At 48.5% G+C, this 24,709-nt stretch overlaps 1 protein-coding gene and 1 pseudogene across 1 annotated transcript; both read right to left on the bottom strand.

Annotated features, from left to right (window-relative positions):
- Nucleotides 1–3,903: 3,903 nt before the first annotated feature.
- On the bottom strand, nt 3,904–6,402 carry LOC149995259 (sialic acid-binding Ig-like lectin 5; annotated as a pseudogene).
- A 9,770-nt stretch (nt 6,403–16,172) lies between these two features.
- On the bottom strand, nt 16,173–19,122 carry LOC149995260 (sialic acid-binding Ig-like lectin 14). Its single transcript, XM_090259161.1, has 8 exons — nt 19,037–19,122; nt 18,577–18,960; nt 18,065–18,349; nt 17,763–17,810; nt 17,270–17,524; nt 16,835–17,189; nt 16,325–16,441; nt 16,173–16,209 (listed from the first exon to the last, which is right to left on the bottom strand). The coding sequence occupies exons 1-8, from the start codon at nt 19,071–19,073 to the stop codon at nt 16,173–16,175; spliced, it is 1,518 nt and encodes a 505-aa protein (XP_090115287.1). The 5' UTR covers nt 19,074–19,122.
- Nucleotides 19,123–24,709: the final 5,587 nt, after the last annotated feature.

The following is a 24,709-nucleotide window of genomic DNA, read 5'->3' on the forward strand; positions in this document are numbered from 1 at the left end:
GGTTAGTACAAGAGAAAAAGATATTTTGAGAGATGGGGAGACCACAATCACACAACCTTCATCACAGTATATTATTACAATTCTTCTACTTTATTATTAGTCATTATTGTTAATCCCTAATTGTGCCTAATATATAAATTAATCTTTATCAGAGATGTGTGTAGAACATGCCATGTGTGTATCAGATTGTGTACTATCTGCAGTTTCAAGCACCCACTGTGGGTATTGGAACATCTCTTCCAAAAATAAGGAGGACTAATGTTCCCACAATCAAAAGCGATTACTGATAGCTACTTATGCTATGCGACTGCTCTTTAATTTTTGGCTGATTTTGTTTGAGATTTCTTTGAAAATTAAATTATATCAAGTATACAGGTGGGAGAATGAGTTTTCAGTTCACCCTCTCAACCCAAGTCTGTCCAAGAACTCAGGTTTGAAGGACAGGTTGGTGTACGTCAGATGAAAGCAAGGCGGTGTGGCCTCCAGGAGGGGGACCTCAAATTGCTAACATTTTTTAGGAACCACCATAGAAGGTTAAAGAACAAAGGCCACAAGGAGAAGATTGGTGAGGAGATAGATGCCAGGGGAAGATGCCTGTAATGTACTGTCTCAGGCCAGGGAGTCTGTAAGGGGTTTGTGTAGGAGAGGCAGCGTCAGGCCTCTGGCGTGTCCCGTTTTACCACGGAGGACTAACCCAGCCAGGAATCGGGAGGCCTGTGGGGGGCGCTGTCACACCCTAAGTAGTGCTGAAAGCCCCATAGGAAACAGTCTATGGTCACAGCAGAGCTCTATGGTCATAACAGCCTCTCCCCTGAACTTCCTTTTCTGCTTTGTAAAAAGTGCTTCTTAGCTGCTTTCTTGCTTAGCATGTGCATGTGGCTCACTGGGGCTGCAGTGACTGCCTCACAGACTTTTGTTTTCTCCAAAAGAATCTTTTTTGGTGATGAAGTACCCAGTCAGCTCTTGTTCACAGTCGACAGGCTGTTGGAAAGATCCGAGTGGAACCGTTAATGGGATGGGGAAGGGGTCGACAGTCAGAAGGTGCTGGAAGAATGGACAGGTCACAGCGAGGCGAGATGGCCCCAGAGAAACTATAAGATACCGTATCATGAACCGAACACCAGGCGGACAGACATATATTTCCTTGTGAACAGTTCTGGGATGGAAATGACACAATCAATTTGCCACGAAGTTTGTGGGAGACAGGCAGGCATGGTTCAAAAGACTTTGACGACCTCTGTGTGGAGCCCGGCCCGAAAACGGGAACCTGGGTCTTAACCGGCTGGTTTTTGTCTTTCATGCTTTCTATGAATCCCACCCTCTAGGGTGTTTTAAAGGTAGAAAAAAATGCAAAGTGGCTTTAACGCAAAAGGGAACCTGCTCTGTTTTTCTCTGAGTAGTCCCAAATTCTTGTCAGTAGACTATGAAAAACAGAACGATTAAGTAAAAGAAAATGTTTTTGAACTTGTGTGAAAAACCTAGGCGTTTCACCCCTGTATTGATCAGTGTTTCCCTTTGTTATTACTCCCAAACATTTGGTGAAGGGCTGCATGTTTTTCTTATGCAATTCCCATGTATAAAGTAGATAAAAACACTAGCTAATAAAGAAACAGGGGCGATTTTCCTCAGAAAAAAAACCCCTCCCTTCGTTCCTCAGATGGTGAGTTTCTGAGTAGTTTCTTCATCCACTCTGAGGGACCCAGAGTCTCTCTCAAGTGGCACCCAATGTGAGGCTAGAACCCACAAACCTGAGATTAACAGTCCTGTGCTCCCCAGAGAAACTATAAGATACTGTATCATGAACCGAACGCCAGGCCGACGGGCATGTATTTCTCATTGAAGAGTTCTGGGGTGGAAATGACACCATCAATTTGCCACCATGTTTTCTATGGCTGAAGGAGAACTTGACACCAGGATTTTTCTGTTCAAAGAAAGACACAGGCAAGCCCTGGACCTGTGTTGATTCTTAATTTCTTTAATATTCACAGCCACTTAGAGTCGGATGTATGATTTGTGTTTACAGAACGAGAAACTGAAGAATGGAAAAACGAAGTGAACTTCTTGATGACAATGCCTTAGGAAGTGCTGAAGCCTGTACTTGAGCCCAAGGGTCTCCAACCTAGTTACCTTTCTTCTTTCTGCTCTGCATTCAGATGCTCTTCCAGTGATTAATGTGAATATCGCAAAAGGTCTCCTCATGCTTCACCAATTAGTTTCTTACTCCTTTCCCCCAGAGAGGCTGTTATGCCTCCATCCAAAACCGAGATCGGACTGATTCCTTGTTTGCTGGTCTTCTTGATCTCTGAGTACACGCAGGTGCTGGTGGCCTCCTTGTTCTGAGGCTCCCGTGGCTTCCTCCCATGAAAGGTGGTGTTAGAATACTGGACGTCTTGCTCCTCTCTCAACAGAGAGCCATCCTCTGGGAATGACACTTGGTCTGGGGGCCTCTCTGGCCCAGGGTTTTGCTGGGAACCCTGAGTGAAGGGGAGAGAAGAGAGTCAGAGAAGAGTAAGGTAGACATGGACCCAGGGGGAAGTTGGGCAGACCCAACAGTAATACATTCATTTTCATATTCCACACAACTAATCATAAACTCAACTATTTGCTCAATCATTTAAAATTTTGTAATACTACGGTTGATTAGACCATATTGAGGGCTACTAATCACATTTCATCCTCACAGAAATCAAGTGTAAATGATAGTCTTATTATTTCCATTTACAGATAGAGAAACTGAGATGAGGAGAGTGAGGCAAGATGCCCAGAAGAGTAGAAAGTAATAGTTTTGTGGCAATGGTTCTGGCAGGCTGTACCTGGCAGAGAGGTGAGGTGGGCTAAATGGTCAGCAGGGCTGGGGCAGGAGACTGACCGTTGGCTTCAGGAGATGGAGGGGAGGTCAGCTCCCAGCTCTCTGTTCAGCTGACCACAGAGGTGCAGGTTTGGTGAAATGCTGGGAAGCTCTGTCTGGACTTATTGAATGGATGTGCCCAACCTGCCTCCCTTCACTGCAGGAGAAGACACCCTCATCACTCACCAAGGAGACTGTTCCTATGACAGTGTCTTCATCATTTCTGACCTCTGGTTTCCTGGCTGCTTGCTTCCTTCTGGCTTTCACTCTAAGGGAAGAAGTCAGGAGCCACAATGGCTCACGCACAGGTGGACAGGCTGCCCCCACTCCCTGGTAACACAACTGAGCATCCAGACCCTGGAACCAGACTCAGAGATCCTCTTATTTGCAAGTGTGTGCTCCATCCCCTGGATGACCAGGTGTTTGGCTAAGACTAAACTTACATCACGATAGGCCCCTACACAGAGAGAAACTTATTCACAAGAAATCATACAGTGTTATTAAGGATCGCCCCAATGTAGAATCAACCCAACTGTCCTTCGATGAACAAAGAGACAGATAAGATGTGCCCTATCCATATCATAGAGTCTTATTTGGAAATAAAAAGAAATAAAATAAAGAGACAGGAATCTTGAAAATATGCTAAGTGGAAATAAATCATTCACAAAAGACAGTGTATTGTAGGATTCCATTTCTATGAAATGTGGAGAATAAGCAAATCTAGAGACACGGGAAATAGATTAGTGGCTGCCTGGGGTTGGGAGGAGAATGAAGGCAAAACGACAAATACGGGATTTTTTGTTCATTTTGTGTTAATGAAAATATTATAAATATGATTGTTGTGACTGGTGCACAACTCTGTGCCTGAACTAGAAGCCATTGAGTGGTACACTTTAAGTCAATGGAAATTCTATCTCAATAGAGCTGCTACCATATCCTCCCCCCCACCACCACCACCAAAGATCTTTGTGTATGTACTCCGCTTCATCTTGGACTCAGGTCCTCCACCTGTACCCCCTACAACAACGCTTCCTGTACGTCCCCGGGACGCAGGCTCACATGCGAAAGTAGATGAGACAGAGACACAGCGACAGCAGGGCCAGGGCACCAGCACCTCCAAGAGCCGCAGGAACAGCTCCCGACACGGATTCTGACTGCCCTGCAGAGAAGAGGGGCATGAGCGCACCACTCACGGACTCCTGTCTTGTCTTCTCACCTCCTTGCAGAACCCGGGGTAGGTTCTGTTCAGACATCAAATGGAGGGTCGGGTCTTAGCAATCACGCCCTTCCCGCCGCAGCCCCTCTCCCCGGTACCAGCTCCTCTCCGACCCCACCCTCTCTCCCTAAGCCTCTGTCCCCAGCAGGCCCCGACCTGGCGGCAGCGACAGCAGCAGGACAGAGGCGCTCTGGGCCCCGTGGACGTTCCCGGCCTCGCAGCTGAGTCTGAGGCCGGCGCCGAGCCCCGTGCGGAGGCTCAGGGGCTGTGGGCCCAGGGCCCGGCTGAGCCGGAGGTGACCGTGTAGGAGCCGTCGCTGGGGGTCCCCTCCAGCAGCCGCTCCCCCAGCCGCCAGCGCAGCGAGGGGGCCGGCTGGGCTTGGGAGGAGCAGCTGCAGTTCACACCCTCGTCCTCCTCCCAGGAGCAGGCAGGGACCAGCAGCTGTGGGGGGTCTGCGAGGAGGTCAGCGGAGCCTCTGCCCGACCAGGACCCAGGTCACCTGCCCAGGGGTCCCCGCACTCACAGACCACGGAGAGGTTTACAGAGACACTTTGGGAGCCCAGCGGGTGCCGAGCGCGGCAGGTGAGCTCTCCTTCGTCCCCCGACCCCACGCGAGGCAGCTCCAGGATCGCGGTGCTGGAGATGGGGGTGGCATTCAGGGCTGGGGATCCCCGGAACCAGCTCAGCATTGCAGGGGGGTTGCTGTCAGCCACACAGAGCAGCCGCGGCGCCTCGCCCTCCAGGATGGGAAGGGATGTGGTTTGCAGGATCTTGAGGGCTGGGGGAGAGAAGTGTGGGGAGGGGGATCAGGGTAAGAGCAGGAGATGCCGCTATGGGACACAGGGGGCAGATGCCCACCCATGGAGGTGAGGGAGGGAGGGTGATGATTTTCAGCCTTGCATCTCCCAAATCTGATTCCATTCACACTGTTCCCCCCTCAGCTCCATGGCGGCCCCAGGGGCAGGTGCCAGCCCCAGAGACTGAGGTTCTTTCCTACCTGTGACATTTCTGAAGGACATGCCTATGGTGAGGTTCTGTGGGGCATCTGGGACAGAAAGACATGGCCCAGCTTCAGGGGGGAGGAGAGGATGGAAATCACCCCAACCCAAGGAGGGGCGGTGGGAACCAGGAAGGAAAGATAGGTGTTCTTTCGGCCCCCTCCCCGCCTGCACTCAGATCCGTGCACGGGTGTTCTCAGAGAGCTCAGCCACCTGTGCACACAACACACACACACACACACACACACACACACACACACACACACACACACACACACACACAAGCCAGTCCCACTGCCCCCAGGGAACCAGCCATCCCTCCAACACTCACAGAAGACATTGAGCCGGATGGTTCTCTGCGTGGTCAACCCAGTTACTTGGTGTGTCACCTGACAGGTGAGGTTGGTGCCGTGGTGCCAGGGCCTCGGGGTGAAGGTGAGCACAGAGGAGCAGAGGTTCCAGGGCTTCAGAGAGTCAACAGCGGCTCCCACCCAGGAGAAGCTGAGAGGATGTCCCCCTTCGCAGGACCCTGGCAGGCTGCAGGTCAGCTGCGAGGGGCTGCCGGACTCCAGGGGCTCCAGAATGTGGATGTCTGGTTTCTGTGTCAGGTCTGAGGAGGCGAGAGGGAGGTGCTCGGGCCCCAGGGTTAGGGATCCGGACTGAGACCCTGTAAGGGACCTGGGCCTTGGTACCCTAGATCACCTGAGGTCCTGTGTCTCTTATGAGCACCCGGGGCCCAAGCCCTGAATCAGAGAATGTCCCAGGGTCCTCTTCCTGTTCAAAAATGGGCTCACATGTCTCAGCCAGTGACCCTGGCATACCTGTGACCTGCAGTGTCAGCGTCTTATCCTGGTAAGTATATTTCACATGAATCCCTCTCTCCACTCGGAAGATGTAGGTTCCTGCGTCACTCCTCCTGGCGTCTCTGATGCTCAGGGAACAGTTGTGGGTCCTGGGGTCCGCGAGGAGGAATCGGCTCTGGGTTTCTCTCTTCACTGGTTTATTTGGGTTGTTTGTGGCCACAGGAGCAGCATAATCTGTGTCGTCCCCACTCCAGTACCAGTAGGTGTAGGGTTTGCTAGTGGGATACCGCAAACTCCAGGGGTAGGAGAAGGAGCAGGGCACGTGGACGCACAGACCCTCCTGCACCATCACCGATTCCTGCACTCGGAGCTCATAGCCTTCCTGCTCCTGCAGGGACCCTGGGGGGACACAGAGGCTCAGCTGTAACCCCTTCCCCTCCCCCACCTGCCCGTCCCCCCGTCCTCAGCCCACTCACCCCCCCACAGCAGAGGCAGCAGCAGCAGGGGCACCATGTCTGTATCTGACAGTGCAGAGAGGGTCCCGGTCCCTGTGTCAGGGAGGGGAATGCCCAGCTGTGGGGTGGGGCCAAGGACACCCCAACAGGAAACCATGGGTGACAGACTGTGGCCAGGCCTGGAGGGGGAACTTGGGCTCAAGAGTGATAGGGGTGCACTGAGGGCTGAGAAATCGTCCTGTGTCATCTCTAACCTGAGCCTGCAGGTGATATACTGAAGCCTCCAGTGGGTGACAGGCTCGTTCACATGTGGATCTGAAAGTGATCGCCTTGTAGCTGATGTTTAAGTCAAGAGGTAGGTCGCCCAGGGGCCAGTGTGGTCAGAGCTGGTCCTAGTGAATCCAGGCTCCCACTCTCTACCCCAAACCTTGAACATTCTGGAAAAAGATGAGTTTAAATTTTATTTTGATCACCAACTGCTAAAAGAGAGGAAGAAATTTAATCTCAACTCCAGTGGAAGGTGGAACCCTGGGGAAAGCTGGGTCTCAAAGCCCTTTGCTCTGAGCGTTTTGGAGACATGAGATACACACATGTTCCTCTTCAAGTATCTGGGGGCCTGTGAGACAGCGATGGCACACAGACCACCCCAAAATACAGGACATGTGCAGGCAGATCTGACCCCATTCAGCTGGGACCCCAGAGGCACAGCAGCAAGTTCGCTAACTTAAAGGTTACCCAGCTCCATCCTCAGGGCCCCTCACGCATGCGTCCCTTTTCAAAGCTTCAGCAAGGGCTCCAGGGATGTGTGGAAATAACCTTCAAGCCCACTGCTATTCCATGAAAGAAAAAACTTACTTTTCCCAAATATGACAATGATGTGAAACATTTCACATGTCCCAGTAAGAAGCGGTGTGATTGAAAGATTGTTTCTTGAACTGTACAGGGGAAAAAGAATGTCAATCCCTTGTGCTGCCGGAAATGCTGAATTCTCTTCTACTTTTTTATTATATAAGCATAATATTAATATTTATTACTGTGCGACAGAATTATTCTCCTATAAAAAGGCAAAAGGGAGTATCAGTCAAAAACAGGTAGAGAGCATGTTTGCAGGTGTGCCAGACAGGAATGCCACACTACTAATAAAAATAGTCTCTAATTTTCTGAATTCTTTATATTTTCATTTTCAGCATTTTAGTTCTTCTTACTTGATGTGATGTGTTTTCTCACTTTAGAAAAATTCATAGGTGCCACATGCTGCTTTTTTTCTGAAGCAATGATCTCAACATTGGTGTAAATATCAGACTCCACAGAACCGGGGTCTGCCCCTGACACACGGAACACGTGAACCAGTTCCACTCCACTCACCCCAGACTATTCATGTTTTCAAAGAAGATGGTCTTGTGCAAGCGAAGGACTAAAGGAAGCATCATTTCCTTCGATGTGACCCCACAATTCACATCACCAGGTGGTCTAGCAAATCTCAAGCTGGACTATAAAAATGAGAAGAAAAAAGTGTTGGCACGAATATTCAGAGGGGAGAACACCCTTGCACTGTTTCTGAGAATGTAAATTGGGGATCATCGTGTCCATCAGTAGGGGACGTCCTTGATAATTCGTAAAAAGCTGCCATAATATCCAGCAGTTCCACTTCTGGGTATTCATTTGGAGGAAATGAAAATACTAACTGAAAAAGACATGTGCACGTCTATGTTCATTGCAGCATCGTTTACAACAGCCGTCTTGTCTGCCAATAAATGATGGATGAAGAAAATGTGCACAGATACAATGGGATGTTTCTGTGCCATAAACAAGGAGGAAATCCTCTAGTTCACAACTACTGTACACAAATGGAACGTGAGTGCATCCTGCTACGTGTAGTAAATGAGACAGAGAAAGACAAATACTGTGTGATTTCACTAGCATGTGGAAACTAAGAAAAGAATCTATCTCACAGACAGAATAGATGGTTGGTGGCCAGACAGAGGGTGGCATTGGGCAAAATGGGTGTGGGGGGTCAAAGGTACAGTCTTCATTACAAAATAATTAAATCATGAAGACATCAGGTACAGCATGGTGACTGTAGTTAATAGTAGTGGGTATTAGTATTATACTGGTAACTATAATGAGGTAGTCAATGATACTGTGTTGTACGCTTTAAAGTTACTAAGAGAGCCCTGGCTGGTGTGGCTCAGTGGACTGAGTGCTGGCCTGTGAAGTGGAGGGTCGCCGGTTCGATTCCCGGTCGGGGCACATGGCTGGGTTGCGGGCCGAGTCCCTGGGTGGGGGTGCACAAGAGGCAACCACGCATTGATGTTTCTCTCCCTCTCTTTCTCCCTCCCTTCTCTTCTTTCAAAAATAAATAAATAATACAGATAAATAAAATAATAAAATAAAATAGTACTACTCTTTAAAAATAAATTAGTGAATAAAGTTTCTGAGACATAATATTATTTAAAGGTCTCATTACAAGAAAAAAATAGTGGAAACTATGTGGTAATGGGTGTTAACAAGACATGTTGTGGTGACCACTTTGCAATATAAATGCATATCAAATCCTTAAGTTATATGTCAATTATATCCCAATAATACATATATGTACTTAAAACAAGAACTCAAACTGGCTGCTTGGGTGACATTAGAGTGGCCCAAGTCTTCCACACACAGTTCCACTTCTGCTCTGTTTGTGTTCCAACACCCTCATAACAAACTCTTCACACTGAATTCCCGCTGCTGGCCCTGGCACGTGTGGCTCAGTGCATTGAGTGTCAGATGTGAACCAAAAGGTCTTCGCTTCAATTTGGGGCACACGCCTGGGTTGCAGGACGCCAGCTGGGGGCGTGTGAGAGGCAACTGATCAATGTATCTCTTGCACATCGATGTTTCTCTCCCTCTCTTTCTCCTGCCCCTCCCTCTAAAAGTAAATAATAAAGCATTTCTTTAAAAATTATTTTTTCCAGTTTTTCTTTATTGATTATATTGTTACAATAGTTCCAATTTTCTCCCCTTTACTCCCCTCCACCCAGCATCTCCCTCCCCCAGCAATCCCCCCCCAAGTCCATACCCATGGTTCGTAATAAATAACTATCCCCCCCTCTCAGATATTAAGACCCTTCTTTAAAAATTATTGCTGCTGAAAGACATGCTTGGGCTTCTGTGTCCCCAGTCCACCCTTGACTGATTAAATCTCAAGAGATAAAACAAGGAGCAGTGGGTGATTTCAAATGTCTTCATGATAAAACTCGTAACCAACTCAGAACAGAGGAGAATTTCCTTAATGAGATAGGGGGTGTCTTCAGCAAACATCATACTGAATGCAGTAGCATTGGGTTCCAATATAGAAGGGGTATGACAATCATTAAAAACTGTGAAAAACAAAAAGAAGACAAAGCTGTCTCTCTTCATAAATGAATGTATATATAGAAAAATCCACATTACATAGAGATGCATTTGGGGGCTTAATATGAAAATTAGCAACGGCCTTAGAGACAAAATCGAATTCCAAAACTCAAATGCACTTTTCTATCAGCACAAAAAACAAAAGGTAGGATGTTATAAAGGATGCCATTGACAAGAGCATCAGAAGTTACAATACACCTGAAATATATCTGTTCATATATGTACATAATAAAAATATAAAATGCATTTTTTCAATGAAAGAGATGATAAATCTGAAGGACATGAAAGATGTTACTAAATAAAGAAATATGCATGTGGATGGATATTAAAACAATATTGTGTAAAAGTCCACTCTAGCCAGATGAATATGCAGAATTAAAGCAACATGTCACCCAATCCCCAAGTTCACTTTTGGGAAACTTGATACCGCTCTTGTAAAATTTATATGAAAGCAAATTTTTCCAAATGCAGCCAAGACAAACATGGAGAACAAAGTATAAGGACAGGCTCTGTAGGACTTCAGGACCCAGTAAAGGGTTACAGATGATAAGGCGGTGTTGCATTCACTGACACAGTGTTACACCACTAAACCACTGGGACAGAATAGGGCGTCTAGACCTAGACCACAGGAAATGTCATGCAGATAGAGGAGGTGATGCAGAGAAGTAACACAAAGATAAACATCTGTTTTAGTTTTTCCTATGTGTGAATTTTATTTTTTATTTAATTTTTATTTCATTTTCCAGTACAATTTGGTCCCCTTATACCCCCTGCACCCAGCAATCACCGCACCGTTGTGCATGTCTATGAACCTTTTTCCTTTATGCTCAAACTACCTCCTCCCTCATTCCTCCCTTCCCTCCCCCTCTCCCACCCCTCACCCACTTGCTGTCATCCTGCTGAGAGAGAGAGAGAGAGAGAGAGAGAGAGAGAGAGAGAGAGAAATATCAACTTCGTGTTTCACTTACTGATGCATTAATTGATAGATTCCTGCATGTTCCCTGACCTGGGATTGAACCGTGAACCTTGCTAATTGGAACAATGTTCTAACCAACTATGCTACCAGGCCAAGCATGATAAACATTTCAATAACACATGTGGGCAACTAGGCATCCGAATGCAGTTGAATGAGATTGCACCCCTAGCTCCCACAATGCAGTAAAATCAAGTGCAGATGGATTGAAGATCTATTGTTGCACAAGAAAAAGAAAATAGAGTTGTTAGAAGATAATGGAGCAGGGCTGTCTCCATGAATTTACAGTAGGGAGGGATTTCTGAAGAAGACATAAAAAGCACTAGTTATAAAGACAAACATCAAAACTTGGACTATGCTGAAACTACGGACTCCTCCTATAAGGCACCATAGGCAGACTTCTAGCCAAGTTGGAGGTGTAAACAAACACGCTGCATCTCTCTCCACAATTAAGAAGTAATACAACTACCTCAAAACTAGAAACAATGAGAAGTTCCAGAAAGTCAAACTGCATGGACGTCCAACAAACAAAGATATAAAGAAGAAATACTCATCCAGACATGTAGGAGGGGCGGAGCCGGGGCAGAGAGGACGCAGTGTGGTGGTGGCAGCAGCGGCAGCAGCAGCAGGCCCGTGGAAAGCACAGTTACACGTTTTAAAAAGTCAGAATGGACACCTGGGGAATGCTCCCAGCTCCTCACCAGACCACAGAGCTCATGGTTGCTGCACCGGGGAAAATCAAGCCTCATTGCTTCTGACTGTGCAAACCAGTGGGGGTTGGGATGAAGGCAGAAACAGCTGGTCTCTCAGCAGAGTCCGCTTGTTTAAAGGGCCCTCACCACCCTAGAATGTCCGCAGACCCACCCACTCTGGGAACGATGGCCAGGGCAAGAGCTACAGGGGTGCCAGTTTCATACAGAAGTGGGAGAAGTGCCTGGAAAAGGGGGCGAGTGCTGAACAGGCAGCATTGTTCCCTCTCAGACACCTCCCCCACATACAGCACCACAATGTGGTGAAACAGGTCGCTGTGTACTGACAAATACCTTAGGCTCCGCCTCTTACAACATAACAGGAGCAACAGCTCTACCTTAACCACAAGAGGCAAACAAACACGGGAGCCCGGCAAGATGAGGAGATAGAGAAGTATGGCCCAAAGGAGGGAGCGGATCAGGGTTCTGGTGAGAGAAATGAGTGACAAGGAGATAGCCAACCTAACAGATGCATCGTTTAAAACACTGGTGATAAAGATGCTCACAGGCTTGACAGATATGCTTGAGTACGGCAAACGCATAAGAAAAGAAGTGAAGGCTATGCTAAGTTAAATGAAGGAAAATCCACACAAAAGGAATGATGAAGGGAAGATAATCAGGATTCAAATCGATGGTTTGGAACATAAGGAAGAAAAAACCAGTCAACCAGCGCAGACTGAGGAGACGGGCATTGAAAAAAATGAGAAGAGGCTTGGGAATCTCTGGGACACCTTTAAACATGCCAACATCTGAATCATAAGGATGCCAAAAGAAGAAGAAGAGCAAGAAATTGGGAACTTATGTGAAGAAATAATGAAGGAAAACTTCCCAAATTTTGTGAAGGGAATGGACATACAAGTCCAGGAAGCACAGAGAGTCCCAGACGAGCTGGATCCAGAGGGGACCACACCAAGACACATCATGATTAAAATGCTGAAGGTGAAAGATAAAGAGAGAATCCTAAAAGCAGCAAGAGAGAACCCTAAAAGCAGCAAGAGAAAAGCAAAGAGTTGTCTACAAAGGGGTGTCTATAAGACTATCAGCTGATTTCTCAAAAGCACTTTGCAGGCAAGAAGGGACTGGCAAGAAGTATTCAACATGGTGAAAAGCAAGGACCTACAACCAAGATTACTCTATCCAGCACAGCTATCATTTAGAATGAAGGGCAGATGAAGTGCTTCCCAGACAAGGTGAAGCTAAAGAGTTCATCATCACTGAGCCATTATTATATGAAATGTCAACTAGACTTACTTAAGAGAAAAAAGATCAAAACTATGAACACTAAAATGACAAGAAACTCACTTATCAACAACTGAATCTAAACATTAAAAACAAAATCCTACTAAGCAAACTAGAATAGGAACAGATCATAGGTGTGGAGATGATGTGGATGGTTTTCAGATGGGAGGGTGTGGGTGGACAGGTGGGGAAATGGTGCAGGGACTAAGAAGCATAATTGTTTGGTACAAAATAGACAGGGGAAGTTAAGAATAATATAGGAAAGGGTGAAGCCAAAGAACTTACATGCACGACCCATGGACATGAGCTAAGGGGCATGGAATTGCTGGAGGGAAGGGGGTTACTGGGCAGAGGGGAGCAAAGAGGCAATAATTGAAACTACTGTAACAACATAATCAATAAAATATACTTAAAAAAAAGAAACATAGGCCATGCTCAATCATCAGCCATCAAGTGAGAGAAAAACTTTACAACACATGTAAACATTGAAGTATCACTCTCAAGAATAGGAAAATATTTCTACACACACACACACACACACACACACTGGATTTGGAAGGCTGACTGCAAAAAAATGAATGTAAACTATTTTGGTTTCCAATGGGGGGGAAGGTGGGGCATTCCTCCCACACCACCAAGTAATTCAGCTCAATTCTGACACTACCTACCTGAGGACAACATCAGAGCCCACAATTGAAGCTTCAGTTCTTAACGTGTCCCCCCGAACCCAATGTCAGATGCCAGTGTCAAGTCCAGTTCTCACCTGTGCCTTCAACACACCAGCTATGAATCAGGGTCCCAAGACCTCCTCCTCTTTGAATTTATTAACTTGCCAGAATGGCTCACAGAACGCAGAGCACATCTTACTCACGAGGTCACAGGTTTGTTATAAAAGAATATGACTCGGGATGGAGCAGATGCAGAGGGCAGGGTGTGCAGTCGGGGGCGTGGAGCTTCCGTGGCCTCTCTGAGGTCCCTCCCTCCCAGCGCCAACGCGTGTTCACCAACCCGAGCGCTCCAAACCGCGTCCTTTTTGGTGTGTATGGAGGCTGCACGACATAGCCATGATCAGAAATCACTGAACGTTGGTGAGTGGTCCCACCCAGGCCCTCCCCCTGTCTGGTTCCCTCTGGCTTTTGTGCCACCCAGCACGGGAGGCTCCTCTCACACTGGAGATTGCAGATGTGGCCCCAACACTGCCCCATCCCCTAAGTCCACGCTCTGTCCCCTGGGTCAGGAGTGACAGACAGTTGGGGCGGTGAGAGGAGAGGAAGCTGTGACCACAGCCACAGGCACGGATGGAAGGACCTGCACCAGGCAACCAGGGCCTCAGAGCAGAGAGGAGGCCGGGCTGACCCACCTCTGAGCACGAGGCCCCTGCGAACACAACCCACAGACGTGACTCGGGGGAAAGGAGCGACCACTGTCGCATTCCAGAAGGGTCACAGAATCCATCTCAGGAAAGGGAGTGTGTGTGTGTGAGTGTGTGAGTATTTTCCATGTGAACTAGTGATAAAATTATTTGTGGAGGTGAAATTCACATGACATAAAATTTCTGTGCTGATTTCGGATGTGTAGACTGGGGGGCTGTTTATCGCGACACTTCCCCCATCACCGTCTTTTCCGCAGGCCTCCCGCACTCCTTCCCCACACCGCCTGCTGTGCAGGGATCTGTGGGGGGCGATTAGAAATGATTAATGCACTGATGGGCCAAATAAATCCTACAGGCACAACGGTGTCTATTATTTTTTAGTTAAATTTTATTTTTCAATTTCAGTTTACTTTCAGTATTATTTTGTATTAGTTTTGAGTACACAACATGGTAGAAAGAGAATCAGATACATATTTTTTTACTTATTGATTTTAGAGGGAGAGAAAAAGAGAAATAAACATCGATGTGAGAGAGAAACATCAATATACTCCCTTCCACAAGTGCCTCCATCAGGGATCGAACCTACAAACTAGGCATGTGCCCTGACAGGATATAATACCCACAACTTTCAGTGGACAAGATAGTGCTCCAATCCATGGAGCCACACTGTCCAGAACAAGAATCACGTGCTGTGAGAAGTGATTCCCCTGATATTTCCAGCACCCCCCGGGCACCGTACATAGTTGTTTCACTATTGTATCTATGTTCCTTATGGCGATTCTAAAAAGGGTGTCTCTGGAATTCAGATTCTCAGCCAGGTTCTGGCTCATTCAAATCCTGGATGGAAAACCAAGGCCAAGAACACCCTGTGCTGTACACGGTGCCATCCACATTTCCGTGTTCCTGAGTCATCTCACCTGAGACGTTCTGCCTGGGAAAGCCCTCCTGGTCTTCTGCTCTGACATCTGAGAGATAATAACCTCAGAGAATGAGGATGGTATGGTGATCCTTCAGGACATAAAATTATTTGAATCCTCTTTTGTATATTTTTGTATCTGGAGTCAGCGAGACCCACTAGAGCAGAGGAATGAATTCAGTGCAAACATTCATTACAGGTTTGGCCCAGAACCGTTAGCTCAGCTACAGTCATTCTCAGATCCCAAATCTGGGCTCAAGAAACTCCCACAGACACTAAAGACAACAGCAAAGTCAATTTTTGTGTTGCAGTACTTAACATACTTTTATTTATAATTAAACAGTAATCACGACAATGTAGGCATCTTTGAATAGAACAGAAGAGCTGTGCTCCTCACTACTCTGTGTGAGTGTCTGCACTGACAGGGCAGTTTGGGAGACTACAGTCAGGTGTTACCAGGTACCTTCTGGGCAATTGGAGGATAAGACCCCAAGTTTGTCCCCTTCTTGGGCGTTGGAAGGAGAGAGAAGAGCAGAGGGTGGGGAGAGTGGGAGGACAGGTCAAAGGGGAGAGGCACAGGCAGAAACAAGGGGCCATCATGGGTGGGTATCACCTGTTGTTTATTTTCTGTATCTTAGGATGCTTTCAAGTCTGTAAAACCTTGCTGGCCAAGGAGAGACAGCTCCTCCCAGGACCCACCACCTCTCAGAGACAGGGAAGGACTCTGCCAGGAACAGCCCCTCAGAGGCAAAACAACCAGTCCTGAGCCCACATTCCCGAGCCACCAACCTGCCGTCAATCACTGAGGACCCGGGACCAGAGAAACAGAGACCACCCACAGGAACACACCCACCAAGTCTGTACAAAGGCCTCGCCCTGCACTGGCCTGGATTTCCATGGAAACCCCCATAAGACTCTGACTAGGCTCCCCCCAACTTGCGTCTCTTTACTGAGGAGACCTGGTGCTTCCCCTGGGGCCCTTCCTGGACTGGTGGGACCTCCTCTCAGAAAATGAAAGTCATAGAATCTCCTTCCATTGGCATTGACTGTCCTTGTCGTCACACAGTCACACAAATTAAAATCCCAAGGGCACGATTGAGACAGGTGAGTCAAGAGTTTCCAGGGAGAAGGTGACACTGATGTCCCACGATGGCCCCTGGGACCCCGCATCTCACCTCAGCGCCATCGTGACATAAGGGAGAATCGGTCAGGATGTGGGCGTTGTTGTCAGGGGGCCTCCGCACCTGCAGAGCCAACACAGGCCTCGCTCAGCTCAGCTCCAGGCAGGGGGACAGCTCAGCCCCACCTGGAACTGGGGCCAGTCACTGACCGTCCCTGTAGGGAGACAGACCTGCCCACCTGGTGTAGTAGAGCCAGGTGAGGCCGTAGGTGAGGAGGAAGCCGGCCCCCATGAGGGCCCCTCTGACCAGGGTGAGCACCAGGGGCCAGGAGCCCTGTTCCTCCTCAGTCACACACCTGCAGGGAGGGGGGCTTCCTGGGGAAGAGGAGAGGGGGTGTGACATTGTGACCCCCGGTCCTGTCCTGCCCACAGCCCCAACGCCTGAGATGGCTGCCGGCTCCCAGCACCTGTCCTGCACTCACTCTGCACAGAGAGGCTGAAGGAAACATGCTGGGAGCCCAGCGGGTGCCGAGCGCGGCAGGTGAGCTCTCCTCTGTCTCCAGCCCAGGACCCCAGGTGCTGAGGGCTGGGAGGGGCTCAGCGCTTAGTGTGAGTGCACCACCCTAAGGACTCGGTGTCTTGTCTGCCCCGGTCCTTGCAGAACCCGACGGAGGTTCCATTCAGACACCAGATGGTGGGTGTCCTCCTAGCAATCACCCCCTTCCCGCCGCAGCCCCTCTCCCCGGTACCAGCTCCTCTCTGACCCCACCCTCTCTCCCGAAGCCTCTGTCCCCAGCAGGCCCCGACCTGGCAGCGGCGACAGCAGCAGGACAGAGGCGCTCTGGGCCCCGTGGACGTTCCCGGCCCCGCAGCTGAGTCTGAGGCCGGCGCCGAGCCCCGTGCGGAGGCTCAGGGCGCTGTGGGCCCAGGGCCCGGCTGAGCGGGAGGTGACCGTGTAGGAGCCATCGCTGGGGGTCCCCTCCAGCAGCCGCTCCCCCAGCCGCCAGCGCAGCGAGGGGGCCGGCTGGGCTCGGGAGGAGCAGTTGCAGCGCAGACCCTCGTCCTCCTCCCAGGAGCAGGCGGGTCCCAGCAGCTGTGGGGGGTCTGCGGGGAGCGAGGAGAAGGTCAGCGGAGCCCCTGCCTGCTGGGACCCAGGTCACCTGCCCCGGGGTCCCCGCACTCACAGACCACGGAGAGGCTGAGAGAGACACTTTGGGAGCCCAGCGGGTGCCGAGCGCGGCAGGTGAGCTCTCCTTCGTCCCCCGACCCCACGCGAGGCAGCTCCAGGATCGCGGTGCTGGAGATGGGGGTGGCATTCAGGGCTGGGGGACCCCGGAACCAGCTCAGCGTTGCAGGGGGGTTGCTGTCAGCCACACAGAGCAGCCGCGGCGCCTCGCCCTCCAGGATGGGAAGGGATGTGGTTTCCAGGATCTTGAGGGCTGGGGGAGAGAAGTGTGGGGAGAGAGAGAAGAGGGAAGGGAGAGAGAGGAGGAAGGGGAGAGAGAAGGAATTGTGGTGCCCCGGGGGGCAGATGCCTACTCACAAAGGTGATGGAAGGAAGGTGATGATTTTCAGTCTTGCCTCCCTGGATCTGACCCCATTCACATTGTTCCCCCCTCAGTTCCATGGCGGCCCCAGGGACAGGTCCCAGCCCCAGAGACTGAGGTTCTTTCCTACCTGTGACATTTCTGAAGGACATGCCTATGGTGAGGTTCTGTGGGGCGTCTGTGACAGAAAGACATGGCCCAGCTTCAGAGGGGAGGAGCGGATCGAAGTCACCCCAACCCAAGGAGGGGCGGTGGGAACCAGGAAGGAGGGATAGCTGTCTTTCCAGCCCCCTCCCCACCTGCACTCAGATCCGTGCACGGGTGTTCTCAGGGAGCTCATCTGCCTCTACATGCAACACACACGCACACACATGCACACGCATGCACACGCACAGCCTGTCCCACAGCCCTCAGGGACCCTCAAACACTCACAAAAGACATTGAGCTGGATGGTTCTCCGCGTGGCCACCCAAGTTCCATGGAGTGTCCGTGTCATCTGACAGGTGAGATTTGTGCCATGGTCATGGGGCTTCGGAGTGAAGGTGAGCACAGAGGAGCGGAGGGTCTGGGTATTCATAGAAGCAACAGCGGCTCCCTCCCAGGAGAAGCTGAGAGGACGTCCCCCTTCGCAGGACCCTGGCAGGCTGCAGGTCAGCTGCGTGGGGCGGCCGGACTCCAGGGGCTCCGGAATGAGGATGTCTGGTTTCTGTGTCAGCTCTGAGGAGACGAGAGGGAGGTGCTGGGGCCCCAGGGTTAGGGACCCAGACTGAGACCCTGTGATGGGCCTGGGCCTGGGCCTGGGGGCTCCAGATCACTCCAGGTCCTGTCTCTCCTGCCAACCCAGGGCCCAAGCCCTGCATCAGGGAGGGTCCCAGGGTCCTCTTCCTGCTCAAACACGGGCTCGCATGTCTCAGCGACCTCTCCTGCGACCCTGGCGTGCGTACCTGTCACCTGCAGTGTCAGCGTCTTATCCCGGTAAGTATATTTCACAGCACTTCCTCTCTCCACTCGGAAGACGTAGGTTCCTGAGTCACTCCTCCTGGCGTCTCTGATGCTCAGGGTACAGTCGCTGGTTGTGGGGTCCGCGAGGAGGAATCGGCCCTGGGTTACACTCTTCACTGGTTTATTTCGGTTGTTTGTGGCCACAGGAGAATCATAATCTGTGTTGTCCCCACGCCGGTACCAGTAGGTGTAGAGTTCGCCAGGGGAATACAATGAACTCCACGGGTAGGAGAAGGAGCAGGACACGTGGACGCACAGACCCTCCTGCACACTCACCAATTCCTGCACTCGGAGCTCATAGCCTTCCTGCTTCTCCTGCAGGGACCCTGGGGGGACACAGAGGCTCAGCTGTAATGCCTTCCCCTCCCCCACCTGCCCGTCCCCCGTCCTTAGCCCACTCACCCCCCCACAGCAGGGGCAGCAGCAGCAGGGGCACCATGTCTGCATCTGACAGAGCAGAGAGGGTCCCGGTCCCCGTGTCAGGGAGGGAAATGCCCAGCTGTGGGGTGGGGCCAAGGACACCCCAACAGGAAGCCATGGGTGACAGAGCTGTGGCCAGGCCTGGAGGGGGAACTTGGGCTCCACAGGCCATGGGGGTGGGGTGGGTGCAGAGAAATCACCGTCCCAACTTCAGCCCTCTGTCAGGTCCTCTAAGTGAATACAATGAGGCCCCCAGAGGTTGAGAGGTTTGTCCAGATGTGGCTCTGAAAGTGATCACCTTGTAGATGATGTTTAAGTCAAGAAGTAGGTCACCTAGGGGGCTGCTATGTTCAAACTGGTCCTGGTGACTCAGAGGGACCCACCTTCCAGCTGAAATCACTGAACATTCTGGAAAAGGATAATGTTAAGTTTTCTTTAGACCACACAAGTGCTGAAGGAGAGGAAGGAATTCAGGCAAAACTCCAGTGGAGGGTGGAATCCAGGGGAAAGCTGCACATTAAAGCCCTCTGGTCTGAGGGTTTTGGGGACATGGGATACACACGTGGTCCTCTTCCAGGGTCTGAGGGTCTATGAGACAGTGACCACCCACACCCCTTAAAAATGGGTCGTGTGCAGGGAGATCTTGCCCGATTTGGCGGGCACCCCAAAGTCTGGCCCACAGCACAGCAGCAAACTTGCCACCTGAATCCTCAGGGAGCTCTATCTTGAGGGCCCCTCACATGCTTGGTCTCTTTTCAAAGCCCCAGCAAGGGCTCCAGGGATGTCTGGAAACAACCTGCAAGCCCACTGCTCTGTTATGAATGAAAGAAACCTGATAAACGTTTTCACAAATATGACAATGGTGTGAAACAGGTCAGACATTCCTGTACCAAGTTATGTGATTGAAAAACAAGTTTCTTATACTGTACAGGAGAAAAAGAAATATCAGTCACCTCTGCTGGAGGCCATACTGAATTCTCTTCTATTCTCTATATCATATAAATATAATATTTAATAATTAAAGTGATTATTAATGTAATATTAATACTTATTACTGTAAGAGTTATTCTCCTATGAAGAGGGAATCAGACTATTAATCAGAAATGCATGGAACTTGTCATGCAAGTGTACCAGACTGCAATGCCTTAGTACTAATGAAAATGGTCTCTAATGTTTTGAATTGTCTTATATTTTGGTTTTCATCATTTTAGCTTTACTGACTTAATAGGCTGTGTTTTCTCACTTCAAAAAAAATTCACGTGTGCTACATATTGCCTTTCTTTGTTTGTTTTTTGTTCTGTTTTTGGAAGCAGTTATCTCAACACTAGTATGAATATCGGGCCCCACAAAACCTGATTTGGCCCTGCTGCAGGGGGCAGGTGAACCAGATATAACCGGCTCTACTCCGAACCACCACCACCACAAACTCCATGCTTATTGCGAAGAAGATTCTTTTGTGCCAGCAAAGGTCTAAAGAAAGCAGGATTTCATGGTTGTGCCCCCACAACTCACATCACTGAGGGTTCCAGCAAATCTCAGGAAATAGTAAGTGTTGACAAGAATGTTCAGAGAGGAGAACCCTCTTGCACAGTTGGCGGAATTTAAATTGGAGGCCACTATGTAAATCAGTATGGCAGTTCCTCAAAAGTTAAAAATAGAGCTTCCGTAAGATCCAACAATTCCATTTCTGGGTATTTACTTGAAGGAAATGAAAATACTAACATGAAAAAAACTAATGCATCCCCGTGTTTGTTGCAACATTATTTACAATAGCCAAGATGTGGGAGCAGCTTAAGTGTCCACCATTAAATGAATGAATGAATAATATGTGGTTGTGCACAATGGAATATTTTTGTACCATAAAGAATTAAATAAAATAAAATCCTTTTTCTGATACCGTGGAAGGATGATATGGGCATTATGCTAAGTGAACTAAATCAGACAAAGAATAATACCACATCATTTTACTTATAAACAGTTTTTTTTTTTAAAGCAAACTGATACATGCAGAGAGTAGTAGATCAGCGGTTGCCAGAGGCAGAGGGTTTGGGGTAGTCAGAGGTACAAACTTACAGCCATAAGGAAATTAAGTCATGAGGAGTTCATGGCACAGCATGGTGACAGCGTTACAGAACCCCTGGGCTCTCCGATTGAAACAGAACCCGCGGGCTGTTTAGTTAGGGGCCCAATTGCCCGCCGCCAGAATTACAACTCTGAATACCAGAGTTTGGTGAAAACAAAAAGAATTGTTTATTTAACAGTTATATAGATTTAGTTATTTGTGGATTTCTGCCGTTAAGTTTTATGTTCCTTAAAACACCCATAAACACATATCCTTGCCTTCCCCCTACCAAAGCAGGCTAGTTTTAGAAAAGTCAGAGAAACAGTTTCCCTACTTTCCAAACACAGTTCAGCTTTACCAGCAGCTGCCAATCATTCAATTCTAATTGGGGGGACCTCGTCTGTGTTATGGTGTCCAGCAGCTTTTAATCCAGAACCTCATGGATTCTCAGCCTCCTTGTAAACTGCATGGTTAGTCCTTTGTAATCCACATGGTCTGTCTGTTCTTTTTCAAAGCAGCAAGGTATGTCCCTTCCTTAACACTGCATCGTCAGGCCCCATTAAATCCGCATGGTCAGCCTGGTTAAAACGTCTGCCGCTTATTTTTAAATCCCTGACTGCATCCTGCGACGAAGTGGGCATGGCAGTTTTGACCATTCACAGAACCTCACGCAGGCTCTGTGTGCCTTTTCCATACTGTCCCCTGGTCCAAGACCCCTCCCACCTACTTGAGGCCTTGGATACCTTAAAGCCATTTTGCATACGAAAGACACCAGCCACCAGCCTCAGGCATGTGGAGGCATTCTGAAAGCTGCTTCCTTCTCCCCAACCCCCAGCAGCAAGCTCTGGGGGTTTTTGGACACCCCTGTTTCTGTAACAACAGTAGTTAATAATAGTGGGTAGTAATACTATTAACTATAATAATATAGTTAATAATACCATATTGTATATTTTAAAATTGCTAAGAGAATAAATTGTTAAAAGTTCTCATCACAAGAAACAAGTGTGTAACTTTATGTGGTGCCAGGTATATAGCAAGACACATTCTGATGAGCACATCACAATATATACATCTAGCAAACCATTAAGCTGGACTTGAAACTGCAGGAATGTTATATATCAAGTATCTATCTCAATTATAAATACATACTAAAAACACTCAGGCTGGGCCAAGTCTTCCAGGCAGAGTTCCTTTCTCCTCCATTTGTGTTCCAACATCAGCATAGCAAATTCCTTACACTAAATTCCTGCAGCTGAAATACGTAGTGGCGCATCTGTCTTCCTGATCTGCCCTTGACTGATTAAATCATGAGATAAAACAAGGAGCAGTGGGTGATTTAAATGCCTCCATGATAAAACTCACAGCGAACTAGGAACAAAGAAGAACTTCCCTAACGAGACAGGGGGTGTCTTCAGCAAACATCACACCTAATGCAGTAGCATCAGGTTCTTGCGTAGAAGGGGTATGACAATCAGTAAAAACTGTGAGAAGCAAAACGAAGACAAAGCTGTCTTTCTTCATAAATAAATGTACATATAGAAAAATCTGAGACTTCCGGCCAAGATGGAGGCTTAGATGGACACACTAGGCCTCCCTCTACAACTAAAGAGGAATACAACTACTTCAAAACAAAAGATAACTAGAAATTCCAGAAAATAAAGCTACACGGAAGCCCAACGTACGAAGTTATAAACCAGCGGCGCCCTTTGGGCAGGTAGGACGAGCGAAAGGGGGCGGTGCTGTTTGCGGTCGCACCAGGGACAGCGGCAGGGAGGACAATCCCGGCTGCAGTCGAACCCCGGTGACTCGCGACTCCAACGCTGGGAGAAGCAGCCACCGCATCGCCTCGAACAGTGAGGCCCAGAGGGCGGGAGGACGGATCCCGGTCTCCTAGCGGAATAACTGTGTGAATCCATCTTGGACCCCCGCCCCCACACAAAGCACCACAGGGCTGCGAAATAGGTCGCGGATCGCCACTGGTACCTGGGCAGTGACGACAAAGCTCCGGCGAGAAAGGTTGCGGATCGGCGCCGGTCGCTGGGTTGTGACGCGTACACAGGCACTGCCCCCTACAGCCGGCCCAAGAAAACAAAACGCATCTGTCAAAATGAGGCAGACAACTATAGAAATCCCGGCGGCGCAGCTCACCAGGCAACAGATGAAGAATCTGACAGATGAACAAATAAGAACCCTGTCAGAGGCTCAGTTCAGGGCCATTGTTATCAGGTGGCTTACAGAATTAAAAGATCTCGAAAAAGATGAGAAAGAATCGAAAAACACTCATAATGAAAGGAACAAAACCACATACGAGACAGATGGTGAGGAAATAAAATCCAGAGTTCAAATCAACAAAACAGAACACAAAGAAGGAACAAGCAGTCAACCAATGCAGAGAGAAAAAAAGGGGAAGCAAGGAAAATGATGAGAGCATCAGAAACCTCTGGGACAGCTATAAAAGGCCCAACATAAGAATCATTGGTTTGCCAGAGGGTGAAGAAGATGAAGTAGAAATTGAAAAATTTAGTGAAAATATAATAAAGCAGAACTTCCCAAACTTGGGAAAGGAAATAGACTTACAGGTCCAGGAAGCACAGAGAATTCCAAAAAAACTGGACCCAGGGAGAACCACTCCAAGACACATTATAATCAAAATGTCAAAAGTTAAAGATAAAGAGAGAATCTTAAAAGTAGCAAGAGAGAAGAAAAGAATCATGTACAAAGGGGTCCCAATTAGACTCTCAGCTGACTTCTCAAGGGAGACCCTGCAGGCAAGAAGGGACTGGCAAGAAATATTCAAAGTAATGAAAATCCCAAACCTACAGCCACGAATACTCTATCCAACGAAACTGTCATTCAGAATAGAAGGGGAGAGAAATTGTTTCCAGGACAAAATAAAACTGAAAGAGTTCATTAGATCCAAACCACTGTTATATGAGATGTTAAAGGGACTGGTTTAGAGAAAGGAGGATCAAAACTATGAACACTAAAATGAAAACTGTATCACAAGAACAACAACAGAAGCTAGGGAACTGAAACAAAGGCAAACTAAACAGGCAACAAGAATGGAAAAAGAACTATAGGTATGGGTAGCATATTGGGGGGAGGTCAGCAGGGAGGGGGAAGGGGGAGAGGGAGGGAGATGATATAGGAATTAAGGATCATGGTAGGAGGGAATGGAATAGACAGAGAGAGGTTGAGAAGAACTATATGCACAACTAATGGACATGGTCTAAAAGGGGGGGACAACTGGAGGGAGGGGGGCCACCGGTGGAGGGGAGAAGAGGGAAGGGAAATTGGGACAAATGTAACATTATAATCAATAAGACACATTAAAAAAAAAAAAGAAAAATCCACAATTACATACAGATACATTTGGGGCCTTAATATGAGAGTTAGCAAGGGTATTAGAGACAAATTCAAATTCCAAAAAATCAAGTGCATTCTATCAGCGCAATAAACAAAAGGTAGGATGTTATAAAGGATGCCATTGACAAGAACATCAGAAGTTACAATACACCTGAAATATATCTGTTCAGAGATGCACATAATAAAATATAAAATGCACTTCTTCAATGAAAGAGATGATAAATCTG

This window comes from Furipterus horrens, unplaced genomic scaffold (genome assembly GCF_987537825.1).
Source record: "Furipterus horrens unplaced genomic scaffold, mFurHor1.1.pri manual_scaffold_13, whole genome shotgun sequence".
In the NCBI taxonomy this organism is placed as follows: Eukaryota; Metazoa; Chordata; class Mammalia; order Chiroptera; family Furipteridae; genus Furipterus; species Furipterus horrens.